Source organism: Malus sylvestris, chromosome 11 (assembly GCF_916048215.2).
Source record: "Malus sylvestris chromosome 11, drMalSylv7.2, whole genome shotgun sequence".
In the NCBI taxonomy this organism is placed as follows: Eukaryota; Viridiplantae; Streptophyta; class Magnoliopsida; order Rosales; family Rosaceae; genus Malus; species Malus sylvestris.
The window spans coordinates 29,625,948-29,642,429 of NC_062270.1; the positions used below are offsets into that span (position 1 = coordinate 29,625,948).

The 16,482-nt window shown below is 35.9% G+C and overlaps 2 protein-coding genes across 5 annotated transcripts; one reads left to right on the forward strand and one right to left on the reverse strand.

The window, feature by feature from the left end:
- The first annotated feature begins 491 nt into the window (after positions 1-491).
- LOC126588221 (lactoylglutathione lyase GLX1-like) lies at positions 492-3,841 on the forward strand. Its single transcript, XM_050253290.1, has 9 exons — positions 492-618; positions 963-1,084; positions 1,195-1,322; positions 1,478-1,542; positions 1,660-1,875; positions 1,977-2,024; positions 2,349-2,459; positions 3,141-3,293; positions 3,527-3,841. Exons 1-9 carry the CDS (start codon positions 547-549, stop codon positions 3,590-3,592), a joined length of 981 nt encoding a protein of 326 aa, XP_050109247.1. The 5' UTR covers positions 492-546; the 3' UTR covers positions 3,593-3,841.
- On the reverse strand, positions 3,423-6,946 carry LOC126588220 (probable tetraacyldisaccharide 4'-kinase, mitochondrial). 4 transcript variants are annotated; one of them, XM_050253287.1, is made up of 9 exons: positions 6,699-6,946; positions 6,150-6,273; positions 5,799-6,035; positions 5,315-5,464; positions 4,969-5,178; positions 4,687-4,746; positions 4,260-4,340; positions 3,842-3,991; positions 3,423-3,550 (listed from the first exon to the last, which is right to left on the reverse strand). In XM_050253287.1, exons 1-8 carry the CDS (start codon positions 6,869-6,871, stop codon positions 3,857-3,859), a joined length of 1,170 nt encoding a protein of 389 aa, XP_050109244.1. In that variant the 5' UTR covers positions 6,872-6,946; the 3' UTR covers positions 3,423-3,550; positions 3,842-3,856. The 4 variants fall into 4 exon arrangements, with proteins under 4 accessions (XP_050109244.1, XP_050109245.1, XP_050109243.1 ...); XM_050253288.1 differs by lacking the exon at positions 3,423-3,550 and having other exon boundaries at positions 3,576-3,991; positions 4,969-4,994; positions 5,133-5,178; XM_050253286.1 differs by lacking the exon at positions 3,423-3,550 and having other exon boundaries at positions 3,576-3,991.
- Between the last annotated feature and the right edge of the window lie 9,536 nt (positions 6,947-16,482).

Sequence of the window (16,482 nt, forward strand, 5' to 3'; positions counted from 1 at the left end):
TTTTTTTTTAATGACAGTACGTACATTATAGTCGAGAAAATTCAAAACGTTTACCTAATCTAGGATCAAATCTATGGCCTCCTTTTCGCCTTATGTAAAATTAATTTTTCCATAGTAAATGAACTTCAGATTCTTTTAACACAACTAATCTAGATTGTGCATACCTAGCCAAGTCAAATGATGGAGGAAAGAACTTCTCAACTTTATATCCAAAATTTGACCAAAATCATGAAAATACTTGGCGTGAGAGAGGATTATTCAATTCTTTTAACACAACTAATCCAGATCGTGCAAACCTAGCCAAGTCAAATGATGGACGAAAGAACTTCTCAACTTTATATAGAGGTCCAAAATTTGACCAAAATCATGAAAATGCTTAGCATGAGAGAGGATTATTCAATGCAATAATTTTTCAATCGAAGAAAAGTCAGAAAAATCCAAGAGTTATAAATAGGCGACAATCGATCTGAATATATACAAGTTTTCGAAGTTTGGAATTATCACATACTTTCATTCGGACCTTTTCCTTATTGTCCAAAAAAATATATGTACATTTATACAACGATGGTGATCAAGTCCGAGCAATTGGTGTGTGTTATTCTACTGTTCCTCTCTTTGGTAAGCTGTGTGTGGTAACCTAGCTAATATGTCATCAGGATCATCTTTTTATATTTTTTAAGTTTTTATAACTAGTTAAGCAACTTATTTATCCAGATTATTCATATTTAGAATCGTTAATGGCATACTTTTGGAAGAATATCGATACTATTAGTTGTTCAAAATTCTGGTTTTCCTCATTCTATAAAAATACTGATATCTAAATAAGTCATTATTCAATAATTAAATTATTTGAGGTATCGTCTTGCTGTGTACATGTGTGTATATAATATATGGTTGAGTTTGTAATTAATTATATCACATAATTTGATTAATGAACATCATCTATATATGTTAATGATCAGATGGGATCAAGTATGGCAGCTCGGGCAGTACCCCATGACGATGTGTTAGAATGGGTACAGAAAGATAGTCGTCGTTTCCTGCGTGCTAATATCAGAGTTAGTGATCTTGATCGCACCATTAAGTACGTATTTAATTTGGCAAAGTATTCTTGCATGCATGCAAATTCGTTTCAGGTTAAGCTTGTCTAATACATAATTAATTAATTTTTTTTCTCAAAATATTATTTCTCAGGTTTTACACACAACTTTTTGGATTGAAAGTATTGAGTAGAAAAGATTTCCCAGAAGAAAAATACTCATATGCGATCGTTGGGTTTGGACCTGAAGAATCTCACTTTGTGATAGGGCTCACATGCCATCGTATGTTAATTTCTTCACTCCAAAACTTTGTCTAAATTGATCAAAACATATATACATATATATTAGGCAATTGAACTCTTAAAGAAACCCTAATATTTTATGCGTGTATGTACTAGCAAATACTGATTTATTACTCGTACGATCTTAATTCGCAGACAACACAACGGACAAGCTAGACATCGGAACAGCCTTTAGTCACTTTGGAATTGCAACCCAAGATGTATGTGTCATATTGTTCATTTACTTTCGCTGAATAATAAGTTTGAAACTTTGAGGAGTAGTGACCGTTTGGTTAACATTTTCGTTTCTGTGTGTTTGTGAATCAATCAACCTTCAGATTTATAACACGGTTGAAAAAGTTCGAGCCAGTGGTGGTGTGATCACTCGTGAACCCGGGCCCCTCGTAGAAGGAGGGGATACCGTTTACGCCTTCATGAACGATCCCGACGGCTACAGTTTTGAGCTCCTCCAGAGGCCGCCAACTCCAGAACCACTTTCTCATATATGTCTTAATGTTATTGATTTAAATCGGTCTATTGAGTTCTACAACAAGGTTGATTTTGCGTACTCTCTCATAAACCCCTTTATTCCATCTTAGCTATGATTATCAGAATGCTTACACAATTGCATTTTTTGCTGAAACGCCATGTGCAGTCCTTGGGCATGAACCTACTACTAAAGTTTGACGTCCCTCAAGAGCAGGTATATATATGTGTGTGTATTTTTTTCTTTTTTCTTTTACCTTCTAGATCAGTTTTATACTTTCTTTTACATGATGACATTGGTGGTGAGAGTTTGGACTAAACCAGATAATGAGCCAACTATAAATTGATATCGAGTGAGAAGAGGACTGTCACTCATTCGAATAATCATAAATTCGTACCAAACTCATCACGGAAAGTCAAAACATGTCTCACTTACAAGTTGAGAGAAAAACCACTAAATTGTAGTGCTGGTAACGGAATTCATTTTACTTTGTAATACATGCACAACAAATGTAATATTAATTATTATTTTGTGCTGCAGTATACCGTAGGTATGGTGGGGTATGGATCCAATCTCACTCAAACAGTTGTGATCGAGTTGAAATACAATTATAATGTGACGGCATATAGGAGAGGAAATGGTTACGCACAGGTGAGCTACACCCATGCATATTTATACATTTCATTCAGTCAAACACACAAATGAAAGAAATTGCAAAGCGCGTTGAGTCGTTGTCATTGATTTGGCCAAAAATTAGAATCCAAAATCTGTTGACCTTTTTCATCAAGATGTCTATTGACTTTCTTGACTCATTCTCTACTTTACAAACCAAAAATACACACACACTTGCCTCGCCTCCTAATTATTGATTACGTATAAATTCTAGCGTCTAAAAACCCAATCACGTTAACTCTACAGCCCAAACACAAAAAACACATTTACCTCACCACCCCCTCCCCCCCCAAAAAAAAAAATTATCGAACCCACAAAACCCCCTAGCCGAATGAGGATCCTCTCTAGATCCTCCTTGTAAGGATCACAGAAATCCTCAAATCGTATATGTTCATCATACATCGTGCGGTCAGAAATCATTTTAAATACTTTTATTTAAAATTAAATATAAATAATACCTGATAAAAATTAATCGCACGATGTACAATAAACTGACACGATTTGAGGATCCGGAGAGAATCCTCATCACCTAGTCCCACCTCCCTCTCTGTTTGGCCCCTTCGTGTTTAGGGTTTTGTTGAGTGACTGCAATTAAAGATTAATCCTTGGTCATGGATTTCTATGTTCTAATTTTATTTTTGTCCAACATTGTATTCCAAGGTTGCTATTGGCACTGATGACGTGTACAAGAGCGCAGCAGCCGCAAAACTGGTTACCAAGGAAGTTGGAGGGAAAATAATAAGACCACCGGGTCCAATCCCAAAAATTCACACCAAGATCACAGCATTCCTTGATACAGATGGCTTTGAAACGGTAAGGAACTAGAAAACCACATGAAAACTATATTCTTTGTTTCTTTCATGCTGTTATGTTGGAAAGATTCGAAATCTGAACATATCTTAGTCCTAACTCATTGCGTCACTCTCTTTCACACCGCTTGAGTTAACCGGCAAAGGCAACATGAACCTCCTTTCATTGCATAACTCAAAGATATATTATTTTTTATGGGCGCAAGCTTACAGAAACATTTCTTGTTAACCCTCTAGGTGTTGGTAGACAATGAAGACTATCTGAAAAGAATTGAAGAAAGAGCGGTAAAGCAAAATCCATAGCGTTTGGTACTGCCCATGTATTTGTAGTCTGCTCATGTATTTCTAGTTGAATAAAGAAGCCCTGATTCGAATATGTATTCGTTCTACGTATGTCCCTTTCTCCAATTGTTTCTCTGCATCCTTGTTAGGTTTTCTTTTTTCCGTTCTTTTCTGTTTCTAGGTTAACGATTCATTTTGCCTTACTGTAACTAAGCAAACTTTATTTGTCCAAAAAAATAAAAAAATAGCAAACCTGTATTCTGTTTGTACCTTGTAAGTTTTCTTTCAAATCTCCTTCAACAGCTTTTTGAAGCTATCTTCAGTGCGTTCACCGCGAGGTATGATCTTCAATTCAGAACAGAGTGCCAAGATTTCATAAGGATCCAGGTGCTTAAAAATCCCCGGGTCTCGATCATAATCCTGATAGCATGAAATTTAAATTCAGAAAGAAGAAAAATGAAATGATGTAGTCAGCAGTCTTGATTAAACAATCCATTTTTCAACAACTCGCCACCCTACATCAATTGAAAGGGAAGACATGCCTCCCACAATTCTCACCAATATACATAAGTTAACATTATCGTATGATAAAGGAAACGACTAAGCAAGAAAAATATTTTAAGAAATTTTTAAAAAGATAAGAAAGAGAGTGCTGTGCTTATGCCACCTGCCATAATGTTTATTTTACCTTTTCTGTGACTATAACGACTGGCTTGGAACCAAATGCATCCTCCAGCTCTCTTAGTTTCTTCCTCATCATCTCAATATCCTAGATTCAGAACAGAAAGACGAAGTCATCACATTAGCGTCCAAATCAACATTTAACCAACCCTGCGGGCTAAATTCTGTTTTAAAGCAGCATTACACACCATCTACTTGTGTCTGATCAGAAGACTGAAATTAGATTATATTGACAAGACTGGACGGCAATGAAAAAGAGTAACATATTTTTCATTTTTTGGAGGGACAAAGGCAGCTACAACATATTTACATTTTACTTATGCAGCAAGCATTCAAAGTATAAAGGTGTCTCTCCATCATTTGGTTTAACAAAAACTGCATGGGACGTCGGGACATAATCTCATGTCAAAGAAGAAGCAGAAGATTGAATGTACCTTGGGCTGAAATATGTGATGGTCGCTGAATTCAAGTCGATCAACATAGAATGCCCCTATCTGCAGCAAGTTATCCACATTAGAGATACAATCACAGATAATAGAAACAAACCAAACGGCAACGAAATAAATTGTAACCACGGAGTTTGCCGCAAGACAAAAAAAAAGACCTTTATGAAACTTCTTGGAATCTCCTCCAAGAAGGAAATTGGAAAATTGATCAGCAGCAAAAACACACAAAACTATGTTTATGTATAGGAGAGGTGGGCAAGAGTATAATACCTTCTCCATTCCCTTCACAAATGCATCTGCAGAACCAATGGCAGAAACACATAATAAAATGCTGTTAGACAAAGCTGTAATTGGTTTTCTGGAGTTGACATTTCCCACGTTGAAGAAAAAGCAGGGATCCATTTTAGTGAAGAAAATTGGAACAGATTTATTAACTTCTCTTAGCATGGAGTCTATATCTGTGAGCCTTTGTTCTGAAACCTGTGAGATTCACAAACATAAAATTGTCAATTAATGACTTTCCCTGGCTAACATATACAAAGTTAATGAGGGCGCCCGATTCATATAATCTTTAAGTCACTTTTTAAAACTAGAAATAAAAGGTCAGTTTATATACCAAATCTGCATGATGGAGCACAACAGCATCTGCCCGTCTAAGTGCATTCAAGGGTTCCCTTAATGGCCCACGTGGTATTAAGTGACAGTTGCCCCATAGTGTTAGTCCATTAATCATTAGAATCTCCAGATTACGCTGCAGGCTCCAGTGCTGTCTTGCAAATTTTTATAGCATAAAGCAAGAGCATAGCACCTCAATAAGCATAAGACAACTATAACCAAAAGTAACAAAAAGCAGCAACTAGGAGTGGGATTACAGATTCATGGAGTTAGCATCCAGACCACATATTTACAAAAATAAAAATAGTAGCAGAGCACAGGAAGCTCTACATGTCAAAATATAAATATGTTAAACGGTTAAAGTTTGATTTAGGCCAATTTGGCATGCCCCTCAAACTTCTCTTTGAACAACCATAAAAAGCACCCTTTCCTTTGCCATCCGGCACATCCCATATTAAGGATAGAGATAAAATATATAACTATACCTGCATTCCGTCATCGAGAACTACAGCACCAATTGTTTCTGAACTAGGATGATTCCCCACTTTCTGCCCTAGGTTAAGTCCATCAGCGTAATTACTTGTAGAGTAAGGATCAACATAACCATATTTTTCAAAGAAAAGAGCAGCAATAGCTGCCCGATTTGCACCGACACCTATCTTCACAGGCCTTCCAAGCAAATGCCTACGAAGCATTTTGGTTTCATCCCCACCAGCATAACCCTACCAGAGGCGTTTCACAAAATCTCGGGTCAGACTACAGAAATATCACTTGAAAATTCATTGACACTTTAAATAACACCTAAAAATTCAGACACAAAAACCAAAATAAAGTACCCTGGTAAGAATGAGAGGAGAAATTCCCGAATCGGCTAAAAACCGCGCAATGAACTCCACCATCGGAGTTTTCCCGTTGCCTCCCCATGTCAAATTCCCAACACTGATCACTGGCACCGGTAACCTTCAAATCAGTAACTCCCTTTTAATTATAGCTAAAATTAGCAATTAACTAAATATATAATTATGTCAAACAAGGGCCCTGCATTGATTCCATCTAAATTCTACAGTGTTTGATTTCGGAGAAATTCGCAAAAAGCGCCAAATAAAAGTTGGAAATAAACAGAAATTCAAGCTTGAATTTGGTTGCAATAGCTGCCCTAAGTGAAACGAATCATTAGGGTTTCAACCAGATAATCTAATTATTAGAGCTTCTAAACAACACCGACGGACAAACACTTTATGGACCGTTTGGTTGCTGAGAAACTGTGAGAAAATGTAGCACAATTGGAGCACGCACTTTTGAATGTGATACAAATTGATTTTGTATTTCAATTTTCCGAGCATCCAAACAAGAGATAAATAATGAACCGGGGATTGGAAGAGTACCGGTGCTTTGTGAAGAGGGCATAGTGGTAGAAGGAGCGGCGGAGAGAGAGGGCGAGCCTGTAGAGAGAGGAGGCGAAGGAGAGGACAGGGATAAGAGAGCGGTGAAGATGAGTGAGCTTAGTGGGGTCCTGAGTGTAGGCGATCTCGCTCACCGCTTTCCTCAGTTTCTCCATTGAAGACGACTAAGCCAAGCACCGAAGCATTGCCCATGAAAGAGAGGGAAAGATGGAGGAGTTTTTTTTTTTTAAGCGAATTTTCATGAAAATGTTTGGACTAGGATTATTTTAATTAATAATTATATTATAATTTTATTTAATAAAAAAATTAAATATTAATGAAAAATTCTTAAATTTAATAAAAATGACAAAATAATTTAAATTTTAATGAAAATGACACAATTTTAATAATAAATAAAAAACTGATGCGAGAGACTTATGTGTCCTTCACATATATTGTTTGTGAAACTAAACATTATTTATGAAACATACACTATTTATGAAACTGAACAATACTACACTATTTATTGGTTCAAATTCATAAATAGTGTCTAGTTCTTAATCCACTTTCATAAATAGTATCTAGTTCTTAGCCATGTTTCATAAATAGTACCTAGTTATTGGGTTTAGTTTTATAAATAATGTATAGTAATTGATACAGTTTCATAAACAGTGTTTCTTTCTTGGTCCGGTTTCATAAATAGTGCCTAGTTATTGGTCATCTTTCATAAATATTGTCTTATTCTTAGTCATGTTTCACAAATATTGTCTAGTTTTTAGTTCAGTTTCATAAATAGTGTATAGTCTAGTTTCATAAATAATTTCCGCCTATTGATTTAGTTTTGGAAATAGTGCCTAATTCTTGTTTTCGTTTCATAAATAACATCTACTTATTGATTCAGTCATATAAATAGTGTCTACTTATTGATCTAGTTTTATAAATAGTGTTTAATTCTTAGTTCAGTTTCATAAGGCTTGAAACTTAAACCTTTTAGTCCTATAAAAGCACCCATTGCACAGAAAACGATGAACCCATAAATGATCATTTAGACCAAAACGTTGAAAAGATTATGTTCTCAGTAATTATATTTAAAAGGGTTTTTATCACAAATGGTCCCTAAAATTGATCATCACCATCAAGATAATCCCTAAAATTAAAAATCAATCAATGTAAATCCTGAAAATAGGCGTCGCAAATCAATGTGTTCCTTCTATCACAATTCTATTAAAAATTCCGTTAAGTGTTGATGTGGCACATAAATGGGCCCCACAAGATTTACCCATTTTTATCACAAATGGTCCCTGAAATTGACCCACACCATCAAGATAGTCCATGAAATTGACCCACATCATCAATATGGTTCCCTGAAATTGAAAATCAATCAATGTGGTCCTTGAAAATAAGTGTCGCAAATCCATATGATCCTTCCACCACTATTCCCTAAAAAATTGTTATGTGCTGATATGGGTTTAATAATTAATTTAAAAAGTTATCTAAATACCTTTATGGAATTTTTTCCTTATAGTAGGGCCTACTCCGAAGAGAGGTCCTTTCTATAAATTCTCAAAAGCACAAGGCTTAACCAATGCCTAAAAGGGGGTATGAAAATATTTTTCAACCAACAATAGACGCACCTCGGTTATAACTTCATTATCTCAAGGTAGACCTCGATGTTTTTTGCATCACCAGATCACCAGAGAAGCGCCGAACAATCTCTCTAAGATTAAGATTGTGAAGATGTTGATTGCCTAAATGTTAATGGTAATGTCTCAGAAGTTGTTGTCAATGGGCCAAGCCATCACCAAAGGTAATCTCGATCCAAGTTCAATTCAATGAAGGGTGTCAAAGTGTGTAAAGATGGGTGTATTGATTTTTTTTTTTTTTTTAGGGAATAGAGAGCGAAGGAGGTAGAGAAATATGGACTAAGATCGGAAGTGATTACAGGACTGGGTTTTTGGGTTGACATTTTTTTATTAACTATTAAATTATAAAGTCAATTTGTAATATTTTTTTATAATTTAATTAGACTTGTGTAACCAATTTATGTGTCACATCAGCACATAATAGAATTTTTTATAGAATTGTGACGGAATGACTACATTGATTTGAGACACTTACTTGCAGGACTACATTGATCAATTTTCAATTTCAATGATCATTTTGATGTCGTGGGTCAATTTCAGGGACCATTTTGATGTTGTGGGTCAATTTCAATGACCATTTGAGAGAGAAAAAAAAACTTATAGGGCCCATTTATGTGCCACATCAGCATTTAACAAAATTTTAACATAATTGTAACAGAATGACCACATTTATTTGCGACACATATTTTCAGGGACTATATTGATTGATTTTCAATTTAAGAGACCATCTTGATGATGAGGGTTAATTTCAGGGACCACTTATGATAAAACCCTTATTAAAAATCTATTTTCAATTACCAAATTAAAATTTCCTCACATTTGTTGCATACCTACAATAATCAATGTAACTCTCCATCCAATTTCTTGAGTTTGGGTGTCGTCTTCAAGAAAATTTTCCTTTTGCCCGTAACACAAGTGGCATACCACATGTTATTATGTAAGCAGTGGGAAAATTTATTTTTTATGTTATTAATTTTTTTAACACAAGAATCTCACAACTTGTATAGAGACGTGGTGTACCACCCCATGTTCCGATCACATTGAAAAATCTCTCGTCATCTTGACTACAATTGGAAAACAACACCACAAAAATAAAATTGGGGAATGTAATTCAATTTGAAGTCTTTTTCTTATTCTAAGCAAAAAAAAAAAATCTATTAATGTAGCTGACAATGTGACACACCCCGACTGGAATCGAGGCATGCTAGCCGTCACGTGAGAGTGACGTAACCATAAGCTCAGAGCAAAAGTGATAGTGATATGAAAATGTGAGTAAATAAAAACCAACTAACTAACTTACACTAGATAAATATAAATAAGTGCGAGTGGAGGTACTTAAGGTGTAGATACACATATTCAGAGCATAGGTAACCTAGATGCAGTCCAGCAGGCTAAGTATTAATTATACAAGACATGAAAAAAATTCCTACATTAATTGAAGTCTGTTAGAACCATTGTAGAGTCCTCGTAAGCCACCAACACGAACGTCTAACTAGAACCTGGAAGGGCGCAAAACAAAAAATGTGAGTGGGAAAAAACAAAGCTTTTTAAAACCATTTCTCTTTCCAAAAATAATAACCCCTCACCGTAAATCCCGTATAATTTCCCAGAAAATAGTAATACATATGTATGTAGAAATCATGCTCGAGAGTAGTGAAAATCAAGTATATGCCATGTCAAGTATCTTAGCAATGAAATGAGTAAGCCAAGTGAAATAAATCAATGTAAACTGATATGTCAATCGAAGTCACCTAACGTATCATGTACGGCTGAGCCTATAGCTCATCTACCAATTCCTGCACACGAGTGATCGGATCATATTTATATATATTTTTACTTCGAATTCACTCGTCTTTTCTTAGTTAGTTCCTTATATTTTTGAGCTATTTACGTTATTTTTGTGTTTATAGGATTTGTTATGCAAAGAAAATAAAAATAGCACAAATGAGTTTTAAATAATAAATTCGTCGAAAATTGCTTTAGTCGTTCTCATTCTGTCATGGATTATTGGTAGAATTATGTCACGGCATAAACAAAAGAAATGGGGAGAGTCGGTCAAAGAGGGAGCAAGAGAGCATCATGATTTATATTTTTTTTACCTCGTTGACTCCCATATTCTTCACTTCTGAAAACAACAGGAAGCTGCTTTGCAGCTGGAAAGGAAGGAATCCAAGACGCAAAGGCAGGGACCAGAAACGAAAAGAATAATAGAATAAAGGATAATTGGGGAAGGACGTGAGAAGAAAGGGAAGGCAGCGAGGCTGCCAGAAAAAAAGAAAGAAAAAAATATAAAAAGGAGAGGAAGGCAGGTACGGGACAGAAGGGGGGGTCTTGGAGCGGGGTGGACAGAGGAGCTGCCTTTGGGCAGCTCGCAGACAGACGCAGCGGAACAGAAAAATAATTGGGGGAGAGAAGAGACTGACGTGGGCGCAAGAAGGGAGCACGGGAAGGAAAGAAGACAGTACGGGGAGAGAGGAAAGGAAAAGCAGGAAACGGTGAGGCGCAGCGAGAGGTCAGGAGGTCAGGAGGTCAGCACGCAGAAAGGAAAGAAAATAAGAGGCCAGTGCACAGTAGGCGCAGGAAAGAGGAGGAGAGACTGACACGGGACTGAGGGCAGAGACCAGCAGAAATGGGAGCAACACAGAGAAAAGTTTCACTCCATTTTTCTTGGTTTTATCTTCTCAAACTTATGTTTAATTTTTGGTTTAATTTTAGAATAATGTGTAGCTAAATTTATTTTGGCTAGAGGTTAATTCAAAGCCATGAATATATTTGTAATATGAATTGATTACCTTCGGTTGTGATTTCATAAGTTGTGATTTCAATTTACTTATCAGTTCGTATAAAAACTGATTTGTGTATGTTGGTTGAGAGTGCACGCTTAATTTACATGCATGAATTTGATGCTAGAATATAAGTGAATTTCACCTAATCGTTATGAACTTATTTTCACAAGTAGTAAAGATTGCTAGTCACAATCACGTTAAGTAAATTCTTGGCAAGAGTATCATGCTTTTCATAGTTACGAATGTCTCGTCAATGCTTATAGTTTTCACAAAGTTTAATGATCTTTGATTGTATCTCTATTGTGCTTTTCACGTAGGGGACTTTTGAAGAATGTTTTGAATTGTTGTATGCGTTTTCCCGTCCAATTCAATAACTTAAGGAAAACTTGAAGATTAAAAAAGTGCTGTTCACGGTTAATCTGGAGTATTGAAATTCACAATTTATTGAAAGAACAACTGAAAATCAATTTAGGTTGCATATGTGTCATGTGTGGAGAAGAACCCTCTAGCTAATCCGTCATTTATCATTTTACCTTAATTTCATATTTTTGTCAATTCTGTAATTTAATTAAGTTTAATTTACTTTTCATCAAAACCAAACACCCATCCATTATTAAATTATATTATTTATTTAGTTTTCTTTATTGTTAGTCTTTTAATTTAATTTCCATCCATTTCAGTTCCTAGTGTTTAATTTAATTGTTTTCATTATTTTGAGTCATTTTAAGTGTGTTTCGAGTTATTAGAGTTTTTAGCCTAGTTTTGTGTCCTTGAGTCTTGTTTAATATTTTTAAATTAATTTAGAATAGATTAGCAATCCCTCCTAATCCCCGGCCTAGAACGATACCCTACTTACATCTATACTACAATTGTCAAAAAGAGGGTTTAATTTGTGTGTCAAGTAATTTACGCATCAAATTTTGGCGCCGTTGCCGGGGATTAGCAACTTTGCTAATCCTTTTATTTTTGTTTTTGTTTATGTTTATATTGGTGTTTGTGTATTTTACTTTTGATATTTGATTTATTTTTTTTTCTTTGATTTTAGGTTCAAATGGAGCCGAGGGAAATTTAAAGGAAAGATGCGTCCGGCTAAAGACGTTAAATCAAGCGCTTCTTGGGAGGCAACCCAAGCATTCAACGAATGGAGACTTTGGAATCACTAACCCAATCAGCTTTGCATTCTTCCACCCTTATCTTTACTGCTTTCATTTTGTTTTGTTTAGTTAGTTGTGTTATTTGGTTGATTTCTGTGAGTTTGTGTTATTTAGTTTAAGTGTGGGGGAAGGTTAACCAAAGTCTCTTTACATTAATTTACATATATAAAAAAAAAAAAAAAAAAAAAAAAAAAAAAAAATTTAAAATAAATAAAAAAAAAAAAAAAAAAAAAAAAAAAAAAAAAAAAAAATGCAAATATTTTACAATAATGTAAACTAATAGTATTCATTGGTCGGGTGGTGCTTCAGCAGTCGGTGGTGCTTCAGTAGTAGGCGGGGCTTCAGCAGTCGGCGGGGCCACAGAAGGAGGAGGCGGCAGAGGTTGATCAGTTGGAGCTTCACTACGCGGTGCCGCTCCAGAAGACGAAGGCAGATGCGGTTGGAACAAACCCACAAACCTCCGATGATCAAGTAAAATTTGACCATCGGTGTCCTGCATCTGGTCAATCTTTCTCTTCATGGTTGTGGCATAGTTGTGTGCAAGCTTGTGCAATTGTTTATTTTCATGCTTGAGTCCTCTAATCTCCTCTTTGAGACTCTGTATTTCAGCCACCAACGATTCAACGTGACGGGTTCGAGCAAATAGGCGTTGGGCCATGTTGGATACAGAACTCGCACACTGCACGCTAAGAGCCAGAGACTCCTTAACCGCCAATTCATCAGACCGCCTAGCGAGCAGTCTGTTATCTCTGGGGGTGACAAGGTTCCGGGCCACCACCGCAGCAGTCATGTCATTTTTCATCACCGAATCCCCCACGGTAAGAGGACCGGTAGGGGATATGAAGGATGGGCGCCATATATTGTCTGGTGAAGGCGGAGCTGCCTCTTCACCAATGTTCAAGTCAAAACGACGATCGGAAGGGCCAGACATTTTTCAGAGGTGGTGAAGAAAGAAGAGAGTCGGAATGATCAAGATTAAACAAGTGCAAGAAGGAAGTGTTTACAGGAGGGAGCTCAAGTGTGTTGTGGAACACGATTAACGCCTCTATAAAAAAGAAGAAATCAAATAGGCGCTCCTCAGAGAGGCGTCCTCTCGCAAATCGAAGAGTCGGGACTCCTTTCTCAAAAGCCGGATTCTTTTCTGAAAAGAGGCGTTTCATTTCTTAAAGGCTGGGCTTGCTCAGAAACCACGAGCCGAACCCCGGATTTCAAAAGATCAATTTGTCCAGACGTGTCGTCACTTGTCACACGCAAATTGCTTTGCGAAATTCTCGGGCAGTTTGTCGAAGCACCAATGCAGAAATCGAAGAGGGAAATTCAACAGTCAAAGACACGCTAGCTTTCTCAAAAGCTGGGCTTCAACCCACGGGCAAATCTTCTTTTCCAGATTTATCCGCACGTGTCACATGCTACCTCTACAATCGACGATGCTCAGAGCTCGAAGCGCCGATTCCAGATATCAATGAGGAATCTGCTTTGCGGAAATTACGGGCAGCTTTGTCAGAAAGCGCGTAATTTGTACTATTCATCCATCTACCGGCTGCCGACAATGAGTGAGATAACAGTTCCGGTAGTGAAGAGAAGTCCTATAAGTTTCTACCTTCGCTTTCCACAGCAAAGGCACACTCTCTCAGCACTTCTCTCTCAGCACTTCTTCATCTCTGAAAATGCATTCCCAAAGAATCCTCCTAAGTTACTCTGTGTTCCTAATTCCTTGGGATACTCTTGCGAACAACCCATTTCAAAGCAAAAGTATTTCATATCATAAAGGTTGAAAGCAAGAGTATCTCATATCATGCTTTCTCCCTGTCCTTTCTCCAGCCAGCACTTGCTCTCGAGTACTCATCATCTTGTGTTTCCTCTTCGTCTCTTACGTATAAGGGAAGTGAAGATGATACCTCGAAGCATGTGGAGACAACGTGCTGATTCATCCTCAACTAAGGACAAGGAGAAAGAGAGCAAGAGGTGGGCACTTGGAAAGATTGAAGAAAGAAACAGACCAACACCTCTCCCTCGTGCCTGCCCGCCATGCAGAGGAAACAAGCAGAGAAGAATGCAGCTTGCACAATCATCCCAGCAGAAGGAGTCTGAGATGAAGAACAAGAGAAGCTGCCACATCTGCTTGGAGAACAAATAAGGAACTGCAACATCACCAAAGAGCAAAGCCTCGCCGTACAATATCATCAAATCATCACTTGCAAGTAAAAAGCTAAGTGTCACCCCGTTCAAGAGGAAAGCTGTGGAAAGTCAACAAGCACGACCAATGATTACTTATTAGTTTTATTCATTATCTTTTATCGTAATTTTCAATTTTTCGTTTGCAATTTTTTTTTAATTAATTTTCTTGCGTACTTAACTGAATTATTTCTTTTCTTTGCAGGAACTTTTGGTTATTTCCACCCTTGAAGTTGATTGCAGAATTTTAGCTTGGGGGTCATCGCTTGATTTTACTGCAAATTAGGGAAGTTTTCAGTCCAATTGCGTTATTTTGTTTCTTATTATTTATTTTATTTTATTTTATTTTATTTATTTGCATTATAGTGTTTTCTGACATTGGGGACAATGTCAAGTTTAAGTGTGGGGGTAGAAATCTCCAGAATTTCATTTGTCTCTGTGTTGTTGTTTTTTGTGTTCTTAATTAATTTTGTTTTCTTTTAAAATAAAAAATAAAAAAAAACTGTGTTGTTGTTTTTTGTGTTCTTAATTAGTTTTGTTTTCTTTTAAAAAAAAATTTAAATTAAAAAAATTTCGGAAAATTTAAAAATCCAAAAATATTGTCTTGTTTCCCTTATTGTTTTGAATTAGATTTTTGTTAGTTTCCCGACCCAATGATATAATTAGATCAAATTTGAATCACGATTATCAAGAACTTAGTTAACATGTATTTTATGAAATTCCTAATTCTCTTGTTAGTTTTGTACATGTTTGACCATCTTTGAAAAACCAAATGCACATAGCCTTGTTAATGTGAAACTAAAGTATGACTTAAAGCTTCATATGTGAATTTAGTGACCATATACATCCTATGTGAGTTTTTGAGCCGATTGAAAGTGTGTGCATTTTTCATACACTCTTATTCTTTCATGTGTGATGAACTTATGTGAGATACATCTCTAGAACTTGCGTAACGATCTTTCGAAATGTTTGTCATTGATTGCATGAACTTGGAAATGATAGAGGCATTAGGTTTACCACTATGGCCCAAATAACCATGTTTCCCAAAGAAAAATGATATCATTAGTTTGCCAATTTGAGCCGTGTTTGTTGAGCCTTTTATTTCTTATCACCAGATATGTCTACCCTTATACCTGAAACATTTTTCCTTACCCTTTCCAAGCGAGCAATGCAAGATTGTTTTATGAGAAACGTTTGTGAAATACTGTGAAGATGTTTGGCAAAAGAATAAGTGTGGGGGTATTTCATGTTTGTGAATTAAAAAAAAAAAAAAAAAAAAAAAAAAAAAAAAAAAAAAAGAAAAAGAAAAGAGAAAGATTGTATAAAAAGAAAATAAAAAGTTTTTAAAGTTTCAGTTTAAGGGTGTGATTGGAGGTGCTAGAAGAATTGTTGGAGAGCTTGAGTTCTTATAAATCTAAAGAAAAGAATCGCTTTCAATGTAGCTTGGAACTTGTGTTTTCCTATTCTTTCGTTTCAATAACCCTATCCCTAAACCTCATTACATCCAATAAAAGTCCTCTTGATTTAAGTTTTGCAATTATGATTGTGGAGATGAGATCTTTATGCAAGCTTATGGTAGAAATTTCACATTTGATTCTTTGAGCGAAACACATTAAAACTAAACACATATGTGATTGAGTGTATATCCCGTGAGAAGGTTACTAGTTTGCATATGATGATTTTAAAAATAAAAACTTGAAATTGCATTAGCATGGCTATCTCACACACTACACTTCAAGGATGATTCAAAGATTACTGCTAATATTTGAATAAGAAAGATGAACTTGGATTAGTTCCTTGATGCTAGCTATGGTTCTTGATGATTTGTTTTCTTGAATGAAATTCTATGAGGGTCACATAGAGGGAAGCTAATGTTTTTCATGTTATTACTTTTTCTTGTTTTCTTTGTTTTGCTCGAGGACTAGCAAAAGTTAAGTGTGGGGGTATTTGATCGGATCATATTTATATATATTTTTACTTCGAATTCACTCGTCTTTTCTTAGTTAGTTCCTTATATTTTTGAGCTATT

Bases quoted from the DNA above. Each gene is read 5' to 3' on its own strand.
- LOC126588221 (XM_050253290.1), top strand. From the start codon at position 547: ATGTACATTTATACAACGATGGTGATCAAGTCCGAGCAATTGGTGTGT. The intron at 1,323-1,477 runs GTATGTTAATTT...CTTAATTCGCAG, and splicing joins GATAGGGCTCACATGCCATC to ACAACACAACGGACAAGCTA. The intron at 1,543-1,659 runs GTATGTGTCATA...ATCAACCTTCAG, and splicing joins TTGGAATTGCAACCCAAGAT to ATTTATAACACGGTTGAAAA.
- LOC126588220 (XM_050253287.1), bottom strand. From the start codon at position 6,871: ATGGAGAAACTGAGGAAAGCGGTGAGCGAGATCGCCTACACTCAGGAC. The intron at 6,274-6,698 runs GTACTCTTCCAA...ACTGATTTGAAG, and splicing joins GCCCTCTTCACAAAGCACCG to GTTACCGGTGCCAGTGATCA. The intron at 5,465-5,798 runs GTATAGTTATAT...TTTGCAAGACAG, and splicing joins TTCTCGATGACGGAATGCAG to CACTGGAGCCTGCAGCGTAA.